The following is a 22,967-nucleotide window of genomic DNA, read 5'->3' on the forward strand; positions in this document are numbered from 1 at the left end:
TGAACCAACTCATCCCCGTTTGTGGGAGGCTTTAGCGGGATTGGAGATGAGCAGGGAGCCGGGGGGAGGGATGCTGAGCGCTGTCCCCACACGGGATGCGGGCGCCGGTGGGGAGCTGAGCCACACTGCTGTCCTTTGGCAGAGCCCAATGCGAGGACATGAAGGTGGGGGCCCCGGCCGGGCTGGGGGCTGCGCACCCCATTTGTCCCAGTTTTCCTATTGGATAGGAGAACAGCCACGTTGGTCCTCGTTCACCCGTATGGATGAAGCGTCTGGCACGGACAACGAGGTGGGTGCACCCGGATGGGGTGACACGGGGCACAGAGCTTAATAGAGAAGGGGGGGGGGGGGGGAGGTCCTGGGAGGAGGGGGTCCGAAGAGGTGGGGGCACGACCGTTCTTGCAGTGCCCAAGAGCGAGGAATTAGCGTTGCGTTCCCGCACCCCCTCCCGGGGCCGGGCACCCTCCCATCCTCTCCCCGCGCTATACCGGGGGGCGCGGGGGGCGGCGGCTCCACAGCCGCTCCGGCTCCGCACGAACGGACAGAGCGCGGAGAGAGGCACCGAGCGCCGCCCCACGGGCTGGGGGGGGTGCGGTGGGGGGGGGGGGGGGGGGAAGCGCCGGGGCCGGGCCGGGGTCCGACCGAGAGCCGCCGCCGCCGCCGCCGGAACCACCGCGCCGCCCCCGGGGCTGCGGCTCTGCCCGCAACAACGCCGCCGCCGCTCCCGCACCGCACCGCACCGCACCGTGGGCCGCCCGAGAGCCGGAACGGAGCGGTGAGTGCAGGGAGCGGGTGGGTCGGGGGCTGCACGTGGGGAGCGGGGGTGGCTGCTTATCTCCCCCCATCCCCCCCCCATCCCCCGGGGCTGCTTGGCCGCTGTGATGCCCGGCGCTGGGGAGGGGCACGGGGGTCTCGGTGCCCTCCGATGCGCGCAGAGCTGCAGGTGCAGCCTCCAGCCCGAACGTGCCTCGCTCCAACCTCACCTCCGGCCCCTCTGCCGGGCTCCCGACCCGCAGTCCTCCCCGCAGCTTTTTCTCCAGCCTTCCTGGCACAAAGAAGGGTCTCCCCGTGCCCCCGTTTCCCCCCAGCCCTGCAGGTTCCCACCCCAAGGCCCTGCCTGCCCCCCTCTCTCCACATCCTCGATTTTAGGGCTAGGCGGATTCTCCTGTCAAAAATCCCAGGGCTGATTGATTTAAATGCAAATGTTACCGGGGTTGTGTTTCTCGGGGAAATGGAGCAGGCAGCAGTCACAGCACACAGCTCCTATCTCGTTCCAGAATAGCAGCTTCCTGCTCCAGACCCTGAGCACTCTTGTGCCAGTTTCCTAATCCACTCGCAAAGTGGATTGAGCTAAAACCCGACAAAAGATGCTCTAATTCCCACCGCGTTCGCTCAAGGGAGCGATTGCAGAAGAGCAGCTGCTCTGTAAATTCATGCCCAGCCTTAACCGGAGATGGGTGGTTTTGTTGTGTTGGGTTTTTTTTTTTTTTTTTCCTTTTGGGAAGGAGAAAAGAGCAAACAGGAGGAGAGAGGATGACAGGAGCAGGCAAAGCGCCTGCAAAATACCCAGAGCAGATCAACAAGGCAGCTTCGTGGCACCCCAAATGTGAGCCATGGGGCAGGCAGGGGACATGAGATGGCCAGCAAGGAGCAGCCTGGGCCCTCCCGAGAGCTCCTGCACTCTGCTCAGCTCTGTGGCTTCACACCGTGGTTGGGGATGCAGTGCCCGCAGGGTTGAGGAGCGAACCCCATTGGGTGCTGTGTCCCTCTGCTCTGAGGACTGCACTCTGAGGGCCGTATCCAGAGAGGGAAAGTTCCTGCAGGAGTCTCTTGCAACCAAACCACGAGGAATTTCTAAAAGCCAACAGTTAAAGCAGAGCTGCCCATCAGCTCACAGCTCCTCGGTTTGATGCGCGCCTCCAAAGCCAGGGCAGAGCCTGTTGCTGGCCTTGCATGCAAACATGCAGGCGATGAACCCCACGCTGACCCATGCATGCGGTGCTGCACTGCCTGGCCGTGCCCATACAACCACAGCACCCAGCATGGAGCAATGCCTTCCAGCCCCACCAGCACCGTGGGGCTCAGGGCTGTGCATCCCAAAGCTCTGCTCCAGCATCCCTCGGGATGGAGCCAGCATCCCCACATGCAGGAACGTGGTACATGTGCTTGGAACAGAAGAAAAACCCAAGATCCCATGGTGTGACAGCTGCTGATTGAATGGGTTTAATTTGAGCTAATTTATTTATCATTGGGCTTGTTTCTTGCTAAAGTGGGGGAGGAGGGAGCGGAGGCGCTGCCTTTTGCTGCTGGGGGGTGGCAGAGGTGGCTGTCGCTCCCATGGGGCTCCTCGTGGCTTTTGGAGGTCGCAGAAATAATCCTGTGTGTATGGGATGCACTCAGCACTGAGCTTGAGGGCGATGCTCTCCAGCACAGCACCGCCATACAGTGAGGAAGCAACCTGAGCACAGGGAGCAACCAGCGACTCGGGCAAACAGGAGGCGAAGCAGTTTGGAGTGAGAGCTTTCTGTGTTGGCTTTTTGGTTTCTTTTTTTGCTTAAACATCAGCAAATTTAGCTTTTTTTTTTTTTTTTTTTTCCCTGGGGGAGGAGTTGGGAGAGGAGAGGAAAGCACTGAGTTCTGTTTCATGCCCTGGGGCTGTTTGGCATCGATGGCCCCAGGTTGGAAGATGGCTTTGTGCAGCAGGGTGAGCAGGGATGACACTGGGGTCCCTCTGTGGTCAGCTTATCCCATCCCATCCCATCCCATCCCATCCCATCCCATCCCCTCCCTGTTCCATCCCATCCCATCCCATCCCACTCATCCCATCCCCATCCCCTCCCCTCCTGTTCGATCCCATCCCCATCCCCATCCCATCCTACTCATCCCATCCCATTCCATCCCACAGGACACATCTCTACCCCGAGCATCTAGCAGATCTATGGGCTTCCTTCTGCATTCGGTGTTTGGAGCACAGCCACATCTGCTCCTATTAGCTGTGTTGCTCTGTGCCTCGTACACTCACACATCCTTTGCTGCAGGGTCCCAACTTCAGTGCTGCGCTTTTCCCTCCCAGCAGCATTACAGGCCTGAATTAAGCATTTAATCTGAAGCCCGATGCTACAAAGGGACAGGAGTGCTTGGGTGTCGTGCAGTCTCATTTGGAGCTTTGCAAGCGATGCTGTTGGAGGCAATGGAGCCTTTCCGACTTCTCCTTCTGTTGTGTTGTGATGCATCAGTGCAGGGCACGGGGCTGTGGGTCAGCACAGGGGGGTCTGGGCGCCTCCAGTTACTTTCCCATCCCTGAACCATTGCTGTAGCTCTGGAAATAATGCTGGGAACACAGAGCACATGGCTGGAAGTATTTTGTGTGGGCAGTGGTAATTCCCGTGCCGTCAGCTCGCCGTGCCGTGGGCAGCCCAGGCAGCACCAGCAGCATCTTCCCATCTCCAAACTGCACATCTCTGCATGCAGGGCCAGGCAGAGCCATCCCTGAGCTCTCTGCCTGCTGCGTTCACCCCCTCAGGCGGTATAGAAGATACATAGATATATCCATGCCCCGTGCCTCAGTTTCCCCACCTGTAAGGAGGGGTCTCGCTTTGTGCTCTGCGCTTTCTCAGCCCTCATCCTGCTGTGGTTCCGTGTCAGTTCCAAAGTGATGACCCCAAGCTGGGGGGCACATGGAGCTAACACAGTGTGTGTGTGTGGTGATCCCAGCATGGAGGCATTGGCTGAGCCCGAGGGGTGGCTTTGAGAGCAGTGGAAGACCACCAAAACGAACAGGTGAGGGCAGAAATGTTCGGAGAGTGGAGATTTGTGGAGAGATGGAGCGAAACATTGGAACCCATGAGAGCATTTGGAGCAGGATGAGGGGAGCTGCTGCCTCGCCGGCCGCGGTAGGGATGTTGGAGGGGTGACTTTTATGGGAGGATGTTGTCCAAGTGTTCGTGTGCCATTTACCCTCAGTGAGGGCTGATCCTGGGGCTGCCGGGAGCAGCAGCGCTTTGCAGAGCTGTCAGAGGGAAGGAACGCATGGGGAGGGTTGGGGGGTGGGATGTGGTGCGTTGGGGGGGGGGTTTGGATGTGGGATGCAGTGAGTGGGGGGATTTGGGATCAGGGATGTGGGGCTGGGAGTGCAGTCCGGGGACACAGCGAGGAGATGCAGGAGCACCTCTTGGCTGTCAGCAGAGGGATTTAGGTGATGGTCAGCCACGGCACGTGCTGGTTCCTCCTTCATTGGGCCCCTTTGCTCTGTGCCATATTGCTTTGGGTGCAGCTCTCCCCAGGGTGGTGGGTTTCCCTCCCTGCTCCTTCCCACACTGCGCTGCCTTCCCCTGGAGCTTTTCATGCCACTGTGAGTTTGGCTGTGCTGTGCCCATCAGCCCCATCCCACCATGCCCTGCCCTCAGCATCCCCAAACGCACGCACACCGGGACCCAAACAGCTCTCCATGGGTTTGGGGTGCAGAAGAGGTGCTTTCCATTCCATGGTTTTGCTTTTCTTTTGTTTGTTTTAAGTCACATCTCTGCTCTTTTCCTTAAGCCTGAGCAGCTCAGACGTGTAGTGCCGGAGCTCCTTGTTCAGCTCCCAACACGTCAGCCAAAATAGCAGCGGCCGCATACAGCCTGGGAGAGGGACAAGTGTTGCTGAGAATTAAAATGACAGATCCCAGTGTCACAGTCTCGGAGGGTTTTGTGCTTTATTAAGCAACAGTGAGTTCATGGGAAAGGACTTTCACCCGCAGCGCCGGTTGTGTTGATAAGAAAAGCAAACTGGGGGCTATCTTTAGGTTCAGCTGTGTGACATGGGGTGGTGAGACGGGCATCCTCATAGCCCTGCAGCATCCTCCAACCCCCTGCGTCCTCATCCCAAGGGCTGAGCAAATGCTGTTGCTTGCAGCCAGCCATGGAAACGTCTCCGAAAGGAGGAAATCCCACTGATTCCATGGCAGGATGCTGGGAACCTCGGGCTGTAGCAGAGGGGCTGTGGGCAATGGGACCCCACTGTGTGGTTGCGGTGGTGCTGATGGAGCTCCGGTCTCTGCCCGGTGGTCCCACACGTGGTTCCCTCCCAGGTTTGGTTTTCCCTTCGATGTTGTTTTAATAGATTGCTGCCCCAGGGTCTCCCTCTGCCTGCCACCCCCTCCTATTAAAAATTCATCCTTCTGCCAGATACCGTTGCTACAGGGAGAGGGGGAGAAATAAAGGAGGAGGGTGAATATTTAATAGGAAGAACATTTGGAATGACTCTGTGCTTCTCCCCAGCTTTCCAACCACCTCCGAACCCCTTTGCTCCAGCGCAGAGCATTGCCCTAACGACTGCAGCTCATTGCTTCCTACTTCCCAAGCCCAAATCCTGGAGCGTGACCCTGGTAATTGAACGCTAATTAAGGAGGGAAAACAAGCAGCACCCTGCATTTGCAATCCGCCGAAGTAACATAAATGAGATCTAAATGGTGACCTTTTTACCGAAGCAGGGGTGTTAACCAAGCATGACAAATGGAAGGGAAAAGGGAAAAAAAAAATAAAAGACAAAACACTGCTGCATTTGGTAATCCCAGCTCCTCTGTGCACAGCTGTGGTGGGGACACCGCTGTGTGGGGGCTGCAGGATGTCCCCATGCAGTGCTGGGGCTTTGCTTCTTCCCCCCACCCCTCACACCGACACCCTGCAGCAGCTGGAAATTCAGTCCCCACATTGCTTGCTGCTGCAGTCACAAATGCAAAAGGAGTTTGCCTTCAAGTTCTTGCTGGGTTGTAGGGTTGGACTCGGTGGTCCCTATGGGTCCCTTCCAACTCGGGTTCTTCTGACACCTCATCCCCTTCCCATCATCACTGACTGTGCCCCCCAGGAGCGATGCTGTGCCCCTGCTGCTGTTTTGGGTGCGCAGAGCAGAGCTTTCCCCCCCTCCCAGGGATGGTTTTCCAAATGATCCCCTTTCCTTTTTGCAGAACGCTCCTCTTTTTGCAGGCACGTCACTAAGACAAATGAGCTGATGCCTCCAAACGAACCCACATCTCCCATCACCCCCGCGTTGGGTCGGTGCTGTCGTGCATTTCTCCAGAAGGGAAAGGTCAGCCCACAGCCCGGCCAGCTGGGAGCCCTGACATTAATTACACTAATGAGGGAAAGGCTCTGTGCTCCTGGCTGCAGTGCCATGGGGGCAGAGGGACCGGCGCTGGATTTTGGGGTTCCTGCAGCACTCTGAGTGCTGGTTTTGCTGCAGGTTTTGCAGGCTCTGCATGGGGGCAGTGAGCCCCAGGGTGACAGTGGTGAGGGGCAGTGGGTGCACGGGGAGGGACCCATTCCACAGGGATTAAAATGCAGACACACACAAAAACCTGAAGTAACCTGAACTGGAGGTTGCTAAGTGACGTAAGAGTAACCAAAAATAAATGCCAAGAGCACCGGTTGAGACCCTCATCACTCAGATGTGTGGGAGCAGCAGGCTCTGTAGTGAAGGCAGGGGGTGAAGGCCATTGCTTTCTTCTAAAGTGAGTGTTGGAGCTGCATCCACAGCATGGTACAGTGCATGGGTGTATGCAGGACCGTGCCATGCCGTGTACTTTGCAAGGAGAGCAGAGGCTGGGGAGGGTTTGCTTGCCACTGGGTTCGCTGCAGTTTGGTTCCAGCAGGATTGGGATAAGTAGAGGAGGCATGCCCGACGTGCTGCAGTTTGCATTAGGATTTGCAGTGGGTCGAGCTGCCCTGTCGCTGTGCTTGACCTCAGCTCGGCAGTGCCTCACACCTTGCAGATTCCCTTGCAATAATTGCATTCTTTGGGCATTGCAGGAACCCCACCTGCCCTGCAGCCGCCAGCAGCGTGGAGCAGAAGCAGATCGCTGCATTTGCTGCCCCGTGCATTTGCAAGCCGTGGGTTGGATACCACTGCACCCAGGATCTGCACCCCGATGTGCTCCCCACGTGCACCCCCCTTGCTCCAGCAGCACAGCTCTGCCTGGTGGGGCAGGGGGGGTCCTTGCTGGTATTGCTGCTATTACTGGTGGGGGATTTTGTAGTGCTGCTCCTTTCCCCCTCACCGTTCTGAAGGCGTGCAAAGCCCAAGTGTCGTCTTGTGCATGTGCATGGTGCTGCTGGCTGCAAATGGGAAGCATTGGGGAGGGGGAGGGGAGCTGCTGGGCATGTCACTGCCATCAGTGGGGCAGCAGTGGGCTCTCCTGGAGTGATGTTTGGTTTTCTGGTTTTTGTGGACCCCACCAGTGGGGTTCTGCTTATCAATGAGCAGTTAGGATTAGGGTTAAGGATGGGCATTAGGGCTTTAGGGTTACAGTTAGGGTCAGGGTTGTAGCATTGGGGGGTTAGGCTTAGGCTCAGGGCTTTGTTGTTAGGGTTGGAGTTAGTTTTAGGGTTAGGGCTTTGGGATTAGGGTTAGGGTGGCTCACAGGAGGCTGCAGGGCACAACCACTGTCCTGGCCTCAGCTCTGGTGATCTGATAGCCGAAAAGAGCTGTATTTCCCCTCAGAGGGTGTCCTTAATCCACTCTAGATTAGTTACTGGCAAATTAAACTTGATCTTCTCTGAGGTTGGTACCCTGTGCCAAGGCTGGGAATGCTTTACCCCAAGGGGCAGAGACCCAGGCAAGGGTCACAGGTTTGGACGCCCACCTGCTTGTCAGATCTTCCTATGTGATTACATGCATATGTATAACGAGGGGAGGTGCAACAGCTGGCTCACACGCTGGGGTGGAGCAAAGCTAAGTCTGCTTCCCCTCCCCGGGATGTGACTGCGCTTTGGCCTTCGGGGGTATCTGTTTGGGGTGCTGCAGGAGGGGATTCACGCTCTTCTCCCTGTGCTGTTTTACCCAGAGGAGCGGGCTCTGGCCGTGCTGCACACTTCGCCATGTGAACCTGCCCGGCCTCGCAGATGCCAGCTGTCAGCGCAGCCCTGGACCTGCAGAACGGTGAGCACAGGGGGTCCATCTGCGGGGGGTTCAGCTCCGGGTGCTCCTCGTGGCATTGAGCTCTCAGTGCTGCTGTGTTCATGGAACGGCTGAGAAATCTCTGCCCATTGCACCAGACAGAGAGCTCGGGGTTTTGGGAGCCTCTTTGGGGCTGCAGATGGGAACGGTGATGCTCGCCTGCTCCCACAGCCACAGCTGATGCCCTGAAGCTGCCAATCTGGGGACCAACGCCAGCATCTCGTGCTCCAAATGTCCCCATTCTCTGCAGCTCCCGGCGTGGAGGAGCCATTGGGGCAGCACAGCAGGAGCCCCCGGGCTGCTCTGCTCCCGGGTGCAGGGCTGCATCCTCCAGAAATGCAAATCTGTACTGCTTCCTATCCAAGTCTGCTGCATCCATTCACCCAGCCAGCTGCCTGGCCCGGTGTGGGTTTGAGTTCTGCTCCCCATAGGGCTGAGACAATGTCCCCTGCCCCCTATCCACCTCCCCTGGTTAAAGCGATGCTGGTTGGGTCTAGGTTGCAATATGCACCCCTGCCTGGCAGGATGAGGGTATGCATCGCAATGTCGAGTGTTATTCCCCCCTTAGTGGCATTTTACTTTCCTCGCTCTCTGCTCCCATGGTCATCACTGGGACGGCGATAGCATTTCAAACACAGCAGCTGTAGACGTGTCTTAAAAAAGGCATCCAGCTCCGGACTGATGCTGAGCAGAGCTGAAAGGCAGACAGACCGCAGTGCCCTACAGGGACCTGTGCCCTGAGTGGGTTTTTCTGGGAGGTCGGGGGCTGTGTATCAGCAGCTGCTGCCCCTCTGCTCCCGCCGACTTGTTTTGCCATGGAAAGCAGAGCGGTCCTGACGGGCTCAGGCTGTTTTTCCACCCATGGCTGCTTCTCCGCCCTGTCTTCAGAGCAGACATCTGTCTGTCCGGCTGCCCCGTCAGTCTGCTCCTCCTACCCACAAATCCATCTGTCTGCTCAAATCGGAGCTTTGGCAGTGATGCGGTGCCCGTGGGGGGCGTCCGCCCCCATATAGCCCTGCCCAGGGCCTGCAGCACCCCAAGGACCCTACACCAGGATCCATCCCTTAGGTGCTGATCTGGGGGGGGCTCCTGTGCCCCTGGAGCATCCTTGTTGGCTGCGTTTTGCACAGCACCTCGCACTGCATGGGGTGCCACCAGGTGAGGAATTCGGAGGTCTCACCAACCCAGCGATCCCAGTTGGGTGTCTGAGCTTAATGCACAGCCCCATCCAGCTGGATGGAAGCGCTGGACCAAACTGGAGCATCCCTGGGGCAGCAGCAGTAAAATCCTCAGCACCCAGAGCCTGCACCCAACCAGGGTGAGTGTGGGGGCTCCTCATGCCCCCGAGCAGCACCATTAATCAGCTCTCTGAAAGGTGGATAATTACAGCGTATGCTGTTCTGAAATGGTTATTAATCATCCTGCTCCCGCACTTCATTTATCACAAAGCTGCCTGGCTCGGAGCGAAGGCGCAGGGTCCCCTCCCCGGGTGGCTGTGATGAGGTGGCATGGTGGTCTGGGTGCTTGGGTGCTGCGTTGGGTGATGTGTCTGCAGGAGGCGGGTGGCAGCAGGAGGTGGTTCCTGTCACCATCCCCAGCACAGCCTGGGGATCCCATGCTTGGAGATGCAGAGAGCCCCCCTCCATGCAAATCCATCTGAGCGTGCTGTGCCGGCTGCAACGAGCAGGCAGTGAAGTTTTGGGGAAATAACCACAGAAAGCCACAGGGATGCAGACTTCTGCAAATTAAAACTTCTCCTTGCACAGCAGAAACTCACTGGGCGACCCCCAGTGATAACCCAGGGGTGCTGCCTGGGCCCCCACTGCCACCCCCGCCCCGAAGCCTTGGAGAACAATGAAGACACTCACGGAATACCAACCAGCTGCACCCGCCGCAGTGACCTTTTGCAAACGTTGTGCTTTGTGGTCGTATCGAAATGTCTTCTCTCCGGAGAGCATCTTGCAGAGATAGAGATTCAGACGTGATGTCTATCAAGAAGAAGAGCAGATTGCGGCCAATCTGTGGCTGCCTGCACGGTGTTGCCTGGGCCACGTGCTCAACAATCATAAGGTTGTCTCTAAAAATAAGCGGTGCCTTCTTTGGGGCTGTCTCCTTAGCAGTGGGAATCCTTCATTGCGGGGCCTCGCATCCGTTGCGAGGGATGGGGGTTTCCACGTGGTGGTGAGCAGAGCCTGGAAACGAAGTGACCCAGAAAATCTGTTGGGATGCACGGAGATGGGAGCGCTGCATTCCCAGCAGACCCTGATGGGATTAGGAATAACTCCATTTGGTGATTCTCCATCGGCTCTGCTGATTGATTTTCTTCCTTTCTGCACTCATCTCGCCCCGTTGCAGCTGGATTGTTCTCGTGCTCGTGTTGCTAATTGCCTGATGGCCAGATACTCATCAGGGCGGTGCGGGGAGGCTGCTGGCCTCACGTCACCCCCAGGTCTCTGTGTCTCTGCTCTCATCTCACCTCCTGCGCTCCTGGCATCAGCTGCTCTGATTCTGCACCCCAGATCAGATGGAGGAGCCGGGAGGACCAGGAGCCTGTGACCAGCAGGTGCCTTGCTGAAGTCCAGAGAGGCTGTGGGTGCCCCATCCCTGGAGGTGTTCAAGGCCAGGTTGGATGGGGCCCTGGGCAGCCTGATCTGGTATTAGATATGGAGGTTGGCAGCCCTGCATGCAGCAGGGGGGCTGTTGGAGCTTGATGATCCTTGGGGTCCCTTCCAGTCCAAGACATTCTATGATTCTGTGAAGCCATCGGGGCTGGCTCTGCTTAGTATCTTGGTCATCTGGAGAAGGGGACTGAGTGCACCTTCAGAGGACACCAAGTGGGGAGGGAGTGTCGATCTATCTGGGGGAAGGATCAATCCCTATGGAGGATCGCTGGGCTGAGGCCAATGGGATGAGTTTCAACAAGAGCAAGTGCTGAGGCTCAAATTTTGGTCCCAACAGCCCCATGCAGTACTGCAGATGTGGGGCTGAGTGGCTGGGAGCTGCACGAGGGGAGATGTGAGTTGGCAGCTGTGGGTGGTGCTGGGCATAGGGCTGGGACTCCCTTGGGTGCTGCTAAAGCACAATCCAAGGGGGAAAATGGCTTTGAGCAGCAGTCTCTGAGGGCAGCCCCAGTGGGACCATTCTGCAAGCGGATGAAAGAATAAAACAAGACGTTGCTTCAGCTGAAGTAGTTGTACTTGCGTGTTGTCAAAGCAGGAGAGCCTAGAAATGTCAAGCCTGGCTTGTTTTCTGGTCTTTATTCAAAAAAGGAGAGACGTAGGAGCTGAGAAGCCACTTCTGCACAGCTCTGCCCCACTGCTCAGCTGCTCCATCACTGCTCCATCGCTGCTCCATTGCTGCTCCATGGCCATGCTGCAGCATGGGCTGTCCTGGCTCTGCTCCCCAGCCCAGCGAGCAGCAGGCATGTTATTTTTAAAAACAAATTAAACGCAATGAGCAGCCTCTATCTAGGCCTTCGAGTTGAGTCTTAATTGGCCTCACTCCCCAGAGGCCAGGCAAGCCCCGGAGATGGTGGTGCTACGGCAGTAATGAGCTATTAATAACCCATAGTGACTTCTCCTGCAGGTTGTGTCTGGATGCATCCTTCCCAGGTCGGGGAGAGGTGGAACAGATCTACTCAGACCACAAGGGGGAAGTTGAAGCATAAGCACACGGCCAGCTCCTCGTGGATCCCAAAAGCAATAGAAATGCATGGCCAGGATGTGGGGAAAGCAGTGGGATCTGTGATCCCACCCTCCATAGAGCCCTACTTAGTGTTGCACCGCCCCATGCTAATGCCCTGTGGATGATGGTTATGCTTTCCCTCCTGGCTCAGAGAGACAGGGAAGCATGGTGAAATTAAGACATGTAAAAAGAAGTCTTTAAAAGATAATCTCCTGCGGCTCCTAAATTGCACCGAGCAATGGGTTTACTGCTCGGCTTGTATAATAGGATCAGGGCCGGAAATTATCCACAGAGATGGCATCCTTCCCCACGCTGTAGGCACAAAGAGGGTTGGGAACTTCCCTGTGCACCCCGAGGCTGGATCCTGTAGCATTCCAGAAGCAGCCCACAGCACTCTGTCCGAGCAGCCCTGCTATTTAATTAGGTTAATGACAGCGCTTGGTTTGGGAAAGTGGTTGATGAGCTTTGCAGCAGCGCTGGGATGTACATCTCTGGCAGATTTGGAGCAAAGGAGGGAAAAGAGATTGGGGAAGGGGAAGGCAGTGAAAAGGCAAACGGGCAACAAGGTGCTAATCCCTCCAAAAGGAGGGCAGCAGTGGCTGAGACGTGGCAGCAGTAATCCATAATCTTCCAAGATTGAGCCCGTGGCCTCCCCCAGCCCCACTGTTGAGGATGGGGAAGGGAGGACTGGCTCCTGCATGAAGCTCTGAGTGTCCTCCGTCCTATGGGACCATGGCCAAAGGGCTGTGGATGGGTAGGATTTGTTCCATCAGGTGAGACTCAACCACAGCCACCACGGGGAGCAAGGAGGATGTGGTGTCCCACCTTTGCTCTATGCCTGTGTTTGCAGTAAGTATGGTCCCCAGGCCACAAGAAGAGGTCAGTAGTGTTTCCTGCAGGGTGGGGACCTTCTCAGGGCCATGGACCATGGTTTGGGGTACTCCAAAAGAATTTTTCAGCTGTAGCTCACAGCCTGGTGATCTCGATAGAACTCACTGCTGACACCTCTCTCTTTCCTTTTCAGGTGTATGGGAGAATGGTAGAGAGCCGGTAAGACCATGCTCTACACCATGACATGTTGGCTCCCGGTCCTGGTCCTCCACCTGGTCCTCCTGAGCCCACTGCAGGTGGCAGCCTGCCCTGCCCGCTGCGAGTGTGCCCCGCAGATCAAGTCAGTGGTGTGTCACCGCAAGCGGCTCACTGCCATCCCCGAGGGCATCCCCACCGAGACCAAGATCCTGGAGCTCAACAAGAACCGAATCCGCTGCCTGAACCCAGGGGACCTCTCCCCATACCCCTTGCTGGAGGAGCTGGACTTCAGCGAGAACATCATCACCAATGTGGAGCCAGGAGCCTTCAGCAACCTCTTCAACCTGCAGACTCTGCGGCTGCGGGGGAACCAGCTCAAGCTCATCCCCCCGGGGGTCTTCACCAAGCTGACCAACCTCACCCTTCTGGACATCAGCGAGAACAAACTCGTCATCCTTCTGGACTACATGTTCCAGGACCTGCGGAACCTGAAGAGCCTGGAGGTGGGTGATAACGACCTGGTGTACATCTCCCAGCGCGCCTTCTCGGGGCTGCTTGGCCTGGAGCAGCTGACCATCGAGAAGTGCAACCTGACCTCCATCTCGGCTGAGTCACTCTCCTACCTCCAGAACCTCGAGGTGCTGCGGCTCCGGCACCTCAGCATCTCTGCGCTGGAGGAGCAGAACTTCAAGAAGCTCTACAACCTCCTGCAGCTGGAGATTGACAACTGGCCACTGCTGGAAGACATCTCCCCCACCAGCTTCCAGGGCCTGAACCTCACCTCGCTCTCCATCACCTACACCAACATCACAGCCGTGCCCACTGCTGCCTTGAGGAACCTGGTGTACCTCCGTTACCTGAACCTGTCCTACAACCCCATTAGCACTGTGCTGAAGGGCTCCTTTAAAGACCTCATCCGGCTCCAGGAGCTGCATATCGTGGGCGCTCTCTTGGTGTCCGTGGAGCCGCAGGCCTTCTCTGGTCTGAGACAAATCCGTCTGCTCAACCTCTCCAGCAACTTTCTCTCCACACTGGAGGAGAGCACCTTCCACTCTGTGAACACGTTGGAGACACTGCGGGTGGACAGGAACCCCTTGGCCTGCGACTGTCGCCTCCTCTGGATCCTACAGCGACGGAAGACGCTCAACTTTGACGGCCAACAGCCCATGTGCTCCACACCACCCGAAATCCAGGGAAACGCTCTGCGTGACTTCCCCGACTCTGTGCTCTTCGAGTACTTCACCTGCCAGAAGCCCAAGATCAGGGATCGGAAGCTGCAGCACGTGACGGCCCGCGAAGGGCAGTCCGTGTCCTTCCTGTGCCGGGCGGATGGGGAGCCGGAGCCCTCCATCGTCTGGGTGTCCCCTCAGCACCGCATGATCACCACGCGCAGCACGGGGCGAGCGACTGTACTGCCAGGGGGCACCCTGGAGATCCGGTTTGCCCAAGTGCAGGACAGCGGCACCTACATCTGCATTGCCAGCAACGCAGGGGGCAACGACACCTATTTTGCCACTCTGACGGTCAAGGGACACCCAAACGATGGCTCCTCCAACGCTAACCGGACTTTGTACCTCAATGAGTTCAACGACACCTACCACAACGACACGCAGGTCTTCTTGAAGTTCACGCTGGATCTCAAGACCATCCTGGTGTCCACGGCCATGGGCTGCATCACCTTCCTCGGCGTGGTTCTCTTCTGCTTCCTGCTCCTCTTCGTCTGGAGCCGGGGCCGAGGGCAGCACAAGAACAATTTCTCAGTGGAGTACTCCTTCCGGAAGGTGGATGGACCCACCACCACCACGGGCCAAGGAGGAGCCAGGAAGTTCAACATGAAGATGATCTGAGCCTCTCCAAAGGAGAACCATTGGCTGCAGCCTGGCCGCAGGCACGGCTGTGGCACAATGGGGCCGGGGGGCACAGGGGCATCAGTGATGTCCTGGGGCATCAACAGGGCCAGCACCACGGTCAGGGACCGAAGGCTGTTAGACTGGATGATCTTGGAGGTCTTTTCCGACCTTAATGATTCTGTGCTTGGATGACCCAGCTGGCCCCAGCCCCGCAGTGACCCCACAGGTGGACCAGGGGCCATCCCAGCTCCCGATGTAGCTGACGTTTTTGCTACCAACTATGCATTTCTCAATGAGATCAGCAGCGTTTCGGCCTGGGAAAACAAACAAACAATCAAAAAAAAAACCAGAAAACACCAACTTTTCTTCCCCCTTTCCCCTCCCCCCCTTTTTTTTTGTTGTTGTTCTGTTTTTAAGAGACATAAGAAAACTTTCTCGGTGTTATTTATGGTTGTTCTCCTCTTTTTTTTCCTCTGACACTTTTTAAAATGAATTTCCTAAAGATAAGTCTTCCGGTGCAACACAGGACTGGGGAGCAGCACTGGGGTGTCCTCAACCCCTCCCTGGGCACAACCAGACCCCGAGGCATGGCCACACCGTGGGACCTTCACCTGGGTGACTCCAGCATGGGGCAGCTCAACCCTGTGGGCTGGGGGTGCTCCTGCGCAAGCAATAATGATCCACACCTGTGCAAGTCAGTGCTGGGAGGTGAGCAGGAAGAAATGGAGAAATGAGGCAACAGGCATTAAAAATCGGAGGAGCAGCCCCACAGAGAGGCGGTAGCCAGGGTTGGGGTTGACCTGTTGGTAGCTGTGGGGTGGTGGGGTGTTTCTGCTTGGTGGTGGGGTGCAAAAAGCAGCTTTGGGTGAATGCAGGGCATTTCCTTCAGCTTGCAAACTTAAAGGCTGCAGGACAGAAGGAGCTGGCTCATCCTGCATGGGGAAAGCCAAAAAAAAAGACAGGAAAGAAGAGAAAAAAGGGTTGGAGCTGAGGAACCAATGGGAGAAGGAACCCCAGAGAAAAGGTCCTGGATGGTGCTGCTGCAGCTGGAAGGGGCACAAAGGTCTCGGCTGTGTGTGCACACGTGTGCTGTGCAAAGTGTGGGTGCATGCACAGCACCCATGCAGGTTGCTCCACTGCTCATTTCCCCACTTGCCATTGCAGCCATATTCCAGCAGCTCATGTTCACCACGGGGAGCCCCCATGGTCCCACTTCTTCCTCTCACCCTTTTCTGCACCCTCCTCATCCTCAGATCCCACATCCCTCAGTAGTGGGGACTCGCTGCTACGGGGACAGTCCCCAGCATTGTGATCCTTGTCCTGTTGGTTCTTCCACCTCTGCTTGGCCTCGGGATGTAATTTCAGGCTGAGAAAAGGAGCAGCTGAGGGGAGAGCATGGGTGGGAGCCAAGCACGGAGGGGCCATCCCCATCCCCATTCTTGTGGGCACATCTCACTGAGTGTCCCTTCTCCTTGGGAATACGCCCAAGATCCCAACTCCTGCAGGAGTTAATGGCATCCCCAGGCCTTTGGGGCTGTGTTTGGGGCACAAAGCCCCCTCAGGCTGCTCCCACGCCTTTCCCTGACCATGTTTTGGAAGTGTGATGGGGACGTCCATCTCACCCTGTCATCCTTCCATGGGTCCCATCGCATGCCGGGTGCCCTCGTGCTCCACACACTGTGCATGCTGCCTCATGTTGGGGTCCCCCCCCGTGTCACCCCGCTCAGTGTCGGGGTTGATTTTTACCTGGGGGGTGGGGAGGGGTCAGGCACAAATCCTTGCAGGTGGGAACCTCCCACCACGTGCAAAGGAAGGTTTGGGCAGCGCAGACCTGCACGGTTTTATATGTGATGAGCATGTGAAACATATATATTTTTTTTGGAGGGGAGGGGGTGGGGAGAGGGGGGAGAAAAAAAAAAAGTACACAAAATTAGGATTTTTGTGATTTGTTTGGGGTTTTTGGTGAGGTTTTGGGGGGTTTGTTTGGTGGTTTTTTTTTTTGCCTTTTCTTCCCCATGTGCCTCAAGTATAGGACAGCCACCTGTGCACTGTGCACAGGATCCATGCCATGGCCTCCAGCAGAAGGGCTTGGGCAACACCCAGAGCTCAATTAGGGGCAAACACAGAGCCCAGGGCATTGGGGTGGGATTACCATGCAGGGGGGTGAGGGCCCAGGTGAGGTCAGGAGTGGAGGATTTGGGCTTTGCCACTGAGCACCACTGCCAGCCCTGTGAACCCCGTAATAAACGATGTTAAAACAACTTTCAGAGGGGACCGAAGTGCATATTAATAACTAATAAATGATTAATGCGCATGTGTTAACAAGCTGCCACTGCTATTAATCTGTTATTAATTATTAAGGGAGTGTTTGTAAGTATGCCCTGAAGCTGACAGGTGCAAAGCCTTGCAGCCACCCTCGTGCTTGCATGGAGGTGGGGGTGGGGGGGTTTTGCTCCATCCTCAGTGCCCCCACAGCTCCCTTCCTTTTGCCACACCATCTCGGGCTCAGCTTGCAGTCCCAGACACTGGAAATAACTGCATATCATGGCAGTGTAATTTGTAGGGTTTTGTTTTCGTGACACCCCTCCAACAAGGCTGGAATCCAAGCCCTGGAGGTCTGTGTGCGGCTTGTGGGGGTGAAACTGAGGCACAGATGGTCACTGCTGTGGGGCCAAAGGGCTGAAGGCAGCAGCACCAGAGGGCTGGGGGGGGATTTCCACTTCTAAGAAGAATAGGGTTATCCTTGAGAGGGTCCCTTGCCTGTCCCACCAGCCTTGGAGGACAACCTGGCATCACACAAGGCCCTCTCCAAGCTGCCATCACTGTCCCCATGAGGGGCTTGGATGTCCCCAGTGTCCCTTGCCCAATTGGTTGGGGACCACCTGCCTTTGTGTCCCCAGCACTGGGGCTGCTGAGCATCCTGCAACACAGCGTTGCCCTGATCCCAGGCTTGTGCCACCCCACAGTCCTGGCTCTCCCAGTCTGGGACCAGGATGGGCACTGTGGGTGGTGAAGCAAAGCAATGCCTCCATCTACTGGAGGAAAGGGCTCTGGGTGGCTCCCATCCACCTCCCCCCACACCCCAAAACCATGTACCCAGCAGGGATTTGGGGATGCTTATGGGTTGCATCCAGCACAGTGTTTGGAAACTGCCCCTTTGCTCTGCAGCTGGCCAGGGCAGGAGCACAAAATTGGGATTTTTTTGGTCATTTTCTGCATGGAAAAAATAGTAAAAAATAAAAGGCATATTCCCAGAGAGCACTGCAGCTTCAGGGTTGGGTTTGTTAGCCCCATAAATGCCAATGGGGACACGCGTGGAATCTGCAGTAGCTCTGGGTGCAATGGGACCGCTGCTGCCGAGCAACTGGATCTGAGTGCAGACCAAAGAAACCAGAGCTGTGGAGAGTGCACTAAGAACAATGACCAAGAAAAGGCCAAAAAATAAAGGCAATTAGGGGGGAAAAAAAAAGTAAAAAGCAATTTTCCAGCAGGTGCATTTGAAGATCTTATCCCCCACCGGGGTGGGAATCCAATTTCCTTATAAATTAGAAAGACTTCAGCTAAGTGGAGGTTCCCAACCTCAGCCCCATAGATCCCCCACTGCAATGTGTGGGAGGGCAATTTCACTTTTGTTTCCACAATCCTGGTGAGCATCTCCCTGCTTCCCCAATAAGAGTTAATTTGGAGGATGTCACAGCTCCAACCTCCAAATTTTTCCCTGCTGTGGGGCTCCTCCTCCTGGCCTTGCCTTTTTCCTTCCCTTCCCTTCTCTCTTTCCTTTCTCCTTTTCCCCTTTCCCTTTTTCCTTTCATTTCTCCTTTTCTTTCCTTTCCCTTTCCCCTTTCCTTCTCTTCCATTTCCCCTTCCCTTCCATTTCCCCTTTCTCTTCCATTTCCCCTTCCCTTCCATTTCCCCTTTCTCTTCCATTTACCCTTCCCTTCCATTTCCCCTTCCCTTCCCTTCCCTTCCCTTCCCTTCCCTTCCCTTCCCTTCCCTTCCCTTCCCTTCCCTTCCCATTCATTCCTCTTTCCCTTTCTTTCCTCTTTTTCCCCTCTCCTTTCCCTTCCCCTTCCCCCTTCCCACACCCAGAAGGAGGAGCGCAAAGTGTATCCGAGCAGCAGGGATGAAGCAAACCCATTGCAACAACCTGCAGCGGTCGGTGCGCACTGCTGAGTGCAATCGGTGCCCCGGGAGCACCCCGGGGTGACGTGGGGAGCAACACTGAACCTCAGGCTTCCTTTAAGCTCGCATTGACATTGGTGAATGTGTTCTGAAAGCACATCTTCCTGCAAGCAGAGGCCATGGCCAGCGCGGAGGGAGCGCAGGATGGGCTGTGGGAGCATTCGCTGAGCCCAGGGAGCCCCCAGCAGTGCCAGGAGATGGGAACGGAGCCCTGCAGGCCCCCACCGCTGCCAGGGAAAGCTCGCAGGTAACGAACTGCTCTGCAAACATCTCCTCAAATGCACTTCCCGGCTGCACCCGCTTAGAATGCTCCAGCCCAAAGTGTTGCACCGCAGTGAGACCTGTGGTTGCAGCAGGGCAATATCGTTCCCCGGGGGGGAGGGAGGCAAATGTGGGCTGAAGTCTGACGATGCTGGAAGCAGAAAACGGTGGGTTTCAAGAAAGTCGTTGTTGCTTCAGCACCGCCCGTAGCAGCGGGGTTGGAGGTGCAGGTTTGCACCGAGTCCGGCCAGAATGGGGAAGTGCAGCCCCACGGGTGGCCCCTTCTCGCTGCTCCCCATCCCCGCTCAGTGTTTGTGTGCTCCCCTCCTTGTGCACAGACCTCTGGATGCCTCAGCCCCCGACCCTGCTTGGGCTGGGAAGGAGGTTTTCCTGCTCTCAATCCATACACCTCCCCCATCCATCATCCACCTCGTGGCCACCAACCAGGGACCAGCAGGGCAGACCTGGGGTGCACCCCATCCTTCTGCAAACATGCACCAGCACGCACAAAGCCCCCAGCAGCTTCCACCAGCAGAACAGGGGCTGCAGTCACAGGGAGCCTAAACTCCCTGCTTTTCACCCCAAAACCACACAGATACGGCCTCCTTGCCCACTGCTTCCCCTTTTTCTTTACTCTCTGAAGCTGACAGCGGAAGCCCCTGGGGGGCCGTGCGCTGACTCCCAGCTCTGTGCAGGGCCATGGCACGCTCCCGCTGCGCCAGCCTGGACCTGGGGGGCTCTATGGCCAACACCCCCGTGTTGGACACCCTGGAGGAGCACCCACCTCGGATGCCCACCTCAGCCCTCATCTATAGCAACGTGGGTGAGTGACAGCCCAGCAGCTGGGGGGGGGGGGGGGGGGGGGGGGGGGGGGGGGGGGGCTCAGCACTGGGCTTTGTGTGTGTCTTTGAGGGGAATAACGTGGGGTGAATAATTCCTCTCTCCGCAGGAGAGCTGCGTGCCCACCTCGTCCCCACCAAGGCCAGCCGAGGGGATGGAGCCAGGAGAGCCTCCCCACAGCCCAGCTATGACCCCCTGCCTCCCCCCTTGCCCCAAAAGCAGCTGCAGAGAGCAGAGTCCCTCCCAGAACAGGGCACATGGCAGCCCTACAGCCGAGACCCCCCGCCATGGCTTGGCAGCCCTCAACACAAGGACGGGGCACCCAGAAAGCCCCTAACCAAATCGCAGAGTCTGGGGGAGACCCAGAGGGAAGTTCTGAAGCCCAACCTGTCAGATCTGACATTTGGGACAGGGGATGCGGTGCTGGGACCAATCCTGCAGGGTCTGGAGGACCGGACAGGGCTTTGCGAGGTCATGGTGGGCTGCCATGTTGCTGGCCTGGCCCGGCTTTGTGCCCGCACCATGGAGGGGCTGATGGGGTCCTGGGGGGGGCTGCAGGCCAAGCTGGCAGGGCAGGGCTGGGCTGCGCTCAGGGTGCTGCAGAGGGAGCCGTGCTGCCAGAGTGGGGACGCCTGGTATTACCGTGTGGGGGTCACCTTTAGGAAAGAACAGCTGGAGCTCGCTGCCAAGGTAAGGGGGGTTGGGGCGGCAGGAGGGGGCTGCAGGCAGCGGGGGCCCTGGATGGGTGAGCAGGATGGACGGCAATTGGGTGGTTCCTCTTCAGCGCCCACTTCTTCATTTGCAAAACAAGCTGGTGCTGCTGCTGCTGAAGGCTCCCACACATCCAAGGGAGCAAAGGTCCAAGGATGACACAGGTGGGGAAGGTGCACAAGGACTCGAGGGGTGAGCAGACATGGAGCAGGGCTGGGTGTCCTGGCGGTGTGTGGTGAGAGGCAGCACAGCAGCTTTGCAGCTCAGCTGGGACTGACCCCCCTCTTTGCACCCTGCTTCTTCATAGAACCACAAAATGGTTTGAGCTGGAAGGGACGCTGAAAGGCCATGTGGTCCCACCTCCTGCATTGAACAGGGACACTTACAGCTCCATCAGGTGCCCAGAGCCCCATCGTTTGACCTTGGGTGTCTGCAGGGATGGGGCATCCCTGTCTGGACAACCTATGTCAGTGCCTCGCCACCCTTATTGGAAAAACCTTCTTCCTCATATCCGATCTGATTTCTTGCTCCAAGCTGTTTCAGCATGCACCAAAGGTTGCAGGGGAGCCCATGCACTATGCGTGGGTAGGAGCTGCACATGGGTAGGAGCTGCACGATGGCCTGGCTCAGGACAGTCTCTGCCCCTGCCCCATCTCTCCTTGCAGGTCCTCAAGCCAGGCTGCTGCACCACAGAGATGCAGAGCTCCCTTGGATCACACTGCAGCATCCAGCGCATCATCAGCTGCTTCACTGACCGCCTCCCAGGGGCGCTGGTGCTCCCAGGTCACCCTGGCGAGCAGGGACTGTCCCCAGACTGCCCTGCTGTTCCCCGTGTCCTGCAGGTCCTCCTTTCCCCAGACGTGCCCTACCAGACCCTGGCGGGGTTCGTGGAGAGCTCCCGTGCACTGCATAGGAGCAGCCCTGGGCACTACGAGCGCCTGGTGTGCCTGCTCCTCCTGCAGCTGTGCACAGGGCTGGAGCACCTCAGGGTGCAGAATGCGAGGCAGGGTGACATCTGCCCTGAGAACCTGTTGCTGGTGCAGTGCCCGTGTCCCCCCGGCAGCCAGCAGGACAAGGAGGTGGCCGTAGGGCTGTCCCTTCCAAGGCTGCTCATCAGCAACTTCTTCAAGATGAAAGACAAGACCAGGCCTTGTTCCACCAGCCAAGAGTGGGACTGGACCAAGGGGTCTGCTGCTCTCCCCACCCCGATGGCAGATGAGCTGAACGTAGGCATGCTGATCTATAAGATCTTGCACGTGGATATCTCTCTGGAAAACACTTTGGACCTGAGAAGCAATCAGCTTCCCGCAGTCCCCTCCCTGTCCATCTATTCCACGGGACTCAAGCATTTGGCCACACTGCTTCTCCACCGAGATCCGTGCAAGAGGGTCTCCATCAAGGAAGCCAGGCACATCCTGCAGGTCCTGCTCTGGGGGCCTCACCAGGAGCTCTTTGCTAAGAGCAAGAAGACGCTGGCCCTGCTCCAGAGCTGGCTGGAGATGAAGAGGGCACTGCTGCTGCTGAAGTTGGCTGAGAAGGCGGCCGGGGGGGGCCCTGGCCTCGAGGAGTGGCTGTGCTGCCAGTACTTTGTAGAGGCCACCGAGCACACGCTCTACCAGGTCACCCAGACTCTTTACATGCCATAAAGACCAACCTGCCCAAGAAGGTTCCCCAAAGCCAAGAACCCATGGAAGCTCCAGCTCTTATCACCCCAACTAAAGCCGGTCCTGGCTGGGAAAACTCATTTCCAAATCTGAAACTGCTCCCACATAGCACGTGAACAGACCTAAGCAAGCAAGGACCAAGCTCTCAGCGCAGTACCTTGGCTGCCACGATGCAGATGTGTTTTTGCATCCTCAGCTGATTTTTGTTCAGTGCTTTGAGTTTTACCAGCTTTACCAGAGCCTCTCAGCAAAGACAGCTGGATGGAAGGCACAGGATGAAGCCCCAGCTCAGCAGCTCATCGCCCTGAGTTAAGGTGAATAAAGCTCAGGCTTTTCCCATAAAGCCTTTTCCCAAGGAATAAAGCTTTTCCCAAAAAGCCTTCCTCCTGCATGGCTGCTGTCACTGTTTTAAATAACAATACGAAGTCATACATTATTGCTCACCATAAGACGCACTTATGGGAGGAGAAACGCAACCCATCATACAGCCCGTGTCCTTTTTAGGAACAGCTTGTGGCAGAGTCACAAATAGAAATGACATCTCGGAGGAGGAAATAAAGCAGCCACACAGCTTCAATAAAACCCAGAGCTGAGCCTCTTAAACACTGCTCCTTTCTGTGCTTCCTTACAGTGCTATGCAACCCGGGGATCTAACGTGGGAGGATCACGGAGCTGAAGTTCACTGCTCCATAGCAATGAGCTGCAGTGAGCACCTGGTGGGTTTGTGGCTGCTGGGAGATGGGAGGTGCCTGCAGGTTTGTGTAAGAGACCCGCTCCGGGTCAACCAGGAGCCAGCAACCAGCATGTGGGT

General features: G+C 56.9%; 2 protein-coding genes across 6 annotated transcripts; both read left to right on the forward strand.

Annotated features, from left to right (window-relative positions):
- Positions 1 to 88: 88 nt before the first annotated feature.
- Positions 89 to 16,820, forward strand: LINGO3 (leucine rich repeat and Ig domain containing 3). 3 transcript variants are annotated; one of them, XM_040653661.2, is made up of 4 exons: positions 89 to 289; positions 5,967 to 6,069; positions 7,823 to 7,917; positions 12,644 to 16,820. In XM_040653661.2, exon 4 carries the CDS (start codon positions 12,678 to 12,680, stop codon positions 14,493 to 14,495), a length of 1,818 nt encoding a protein of 605 aa, XP_040509595.1. In that variant the 5' UTR covers positions 89 to 289; positions 5,967 to 6,069; positions 7,823 to 7,917; positions 12,644 to 12,677; the 3' UTR covers positions 14,496 to 16,820. The 3 variants fall into 3 exon arrangements, with proteins under 3 accessions (XP_040509595.1, XP_418194.1, XP_015155348.1); XM_418194.8 differs by lacking the exon at positions 5,967 to 6,069; XM_015299862.4 differs by lacking the exons at positions 89 to 289; positions 5,967 to 6,069 and adding an exon at positions 677 to 775.
- Positions 14,987 to 22,759, forward strand: C19orf35 (chromosome 19 open reading frame 35). 3 transcript variants are annotated; one of them, XM_040653659.1, is made up of 5 exons: positions 14,987 to 15,206; positions 18,795 to 18,927; positions 19,637 to 19,764; positions 19,891 to 20,471; positions 21,158 to 22,759. In XM_040653659.1, the coding sequence occupies exons 1-5, from the start codon at positions 14,987 to 14,989 to the stop codon at positions 22,136 to 22,138; spliced, it is 2,043 nt and encodes a 680-aa protein (XP_040509593.1). In that variant the 3' UTR covers positions 22,139 to 22,759. The 3 variants fall into 3 exon arrangements, with proteins under 3 accessions (XP_040509593.1, XP_040509594.1, XP_004948821.2); XM_040653660.1 differs by lacking the exon at positions 14,987 to 15,206 and adding an exon at positions 18,466 to 18,657; XM_004948764.4 differs by lacking the exon at positions 14,987 to 15,206 and adding an exon at positions 18,466 to 18,653.
- The last annotated feature ends 208 nt before the right edge of the window (positions 22,760 to 22,967 follow it).

This window comes from Gallus gallus, chromosome 28 (assembly GCF_016699485.2).
Source record: "Gallus gallus isolate bGalGal1 chromosome 28, bGalGal1.mat.broiler.GRCg7b, whole genome shotgun sequence".
NCBI lineage: Eukaryota > Metazoa > Chordata > Aves > Galliformes > Phasianidae > Gallus > Gallus gallus.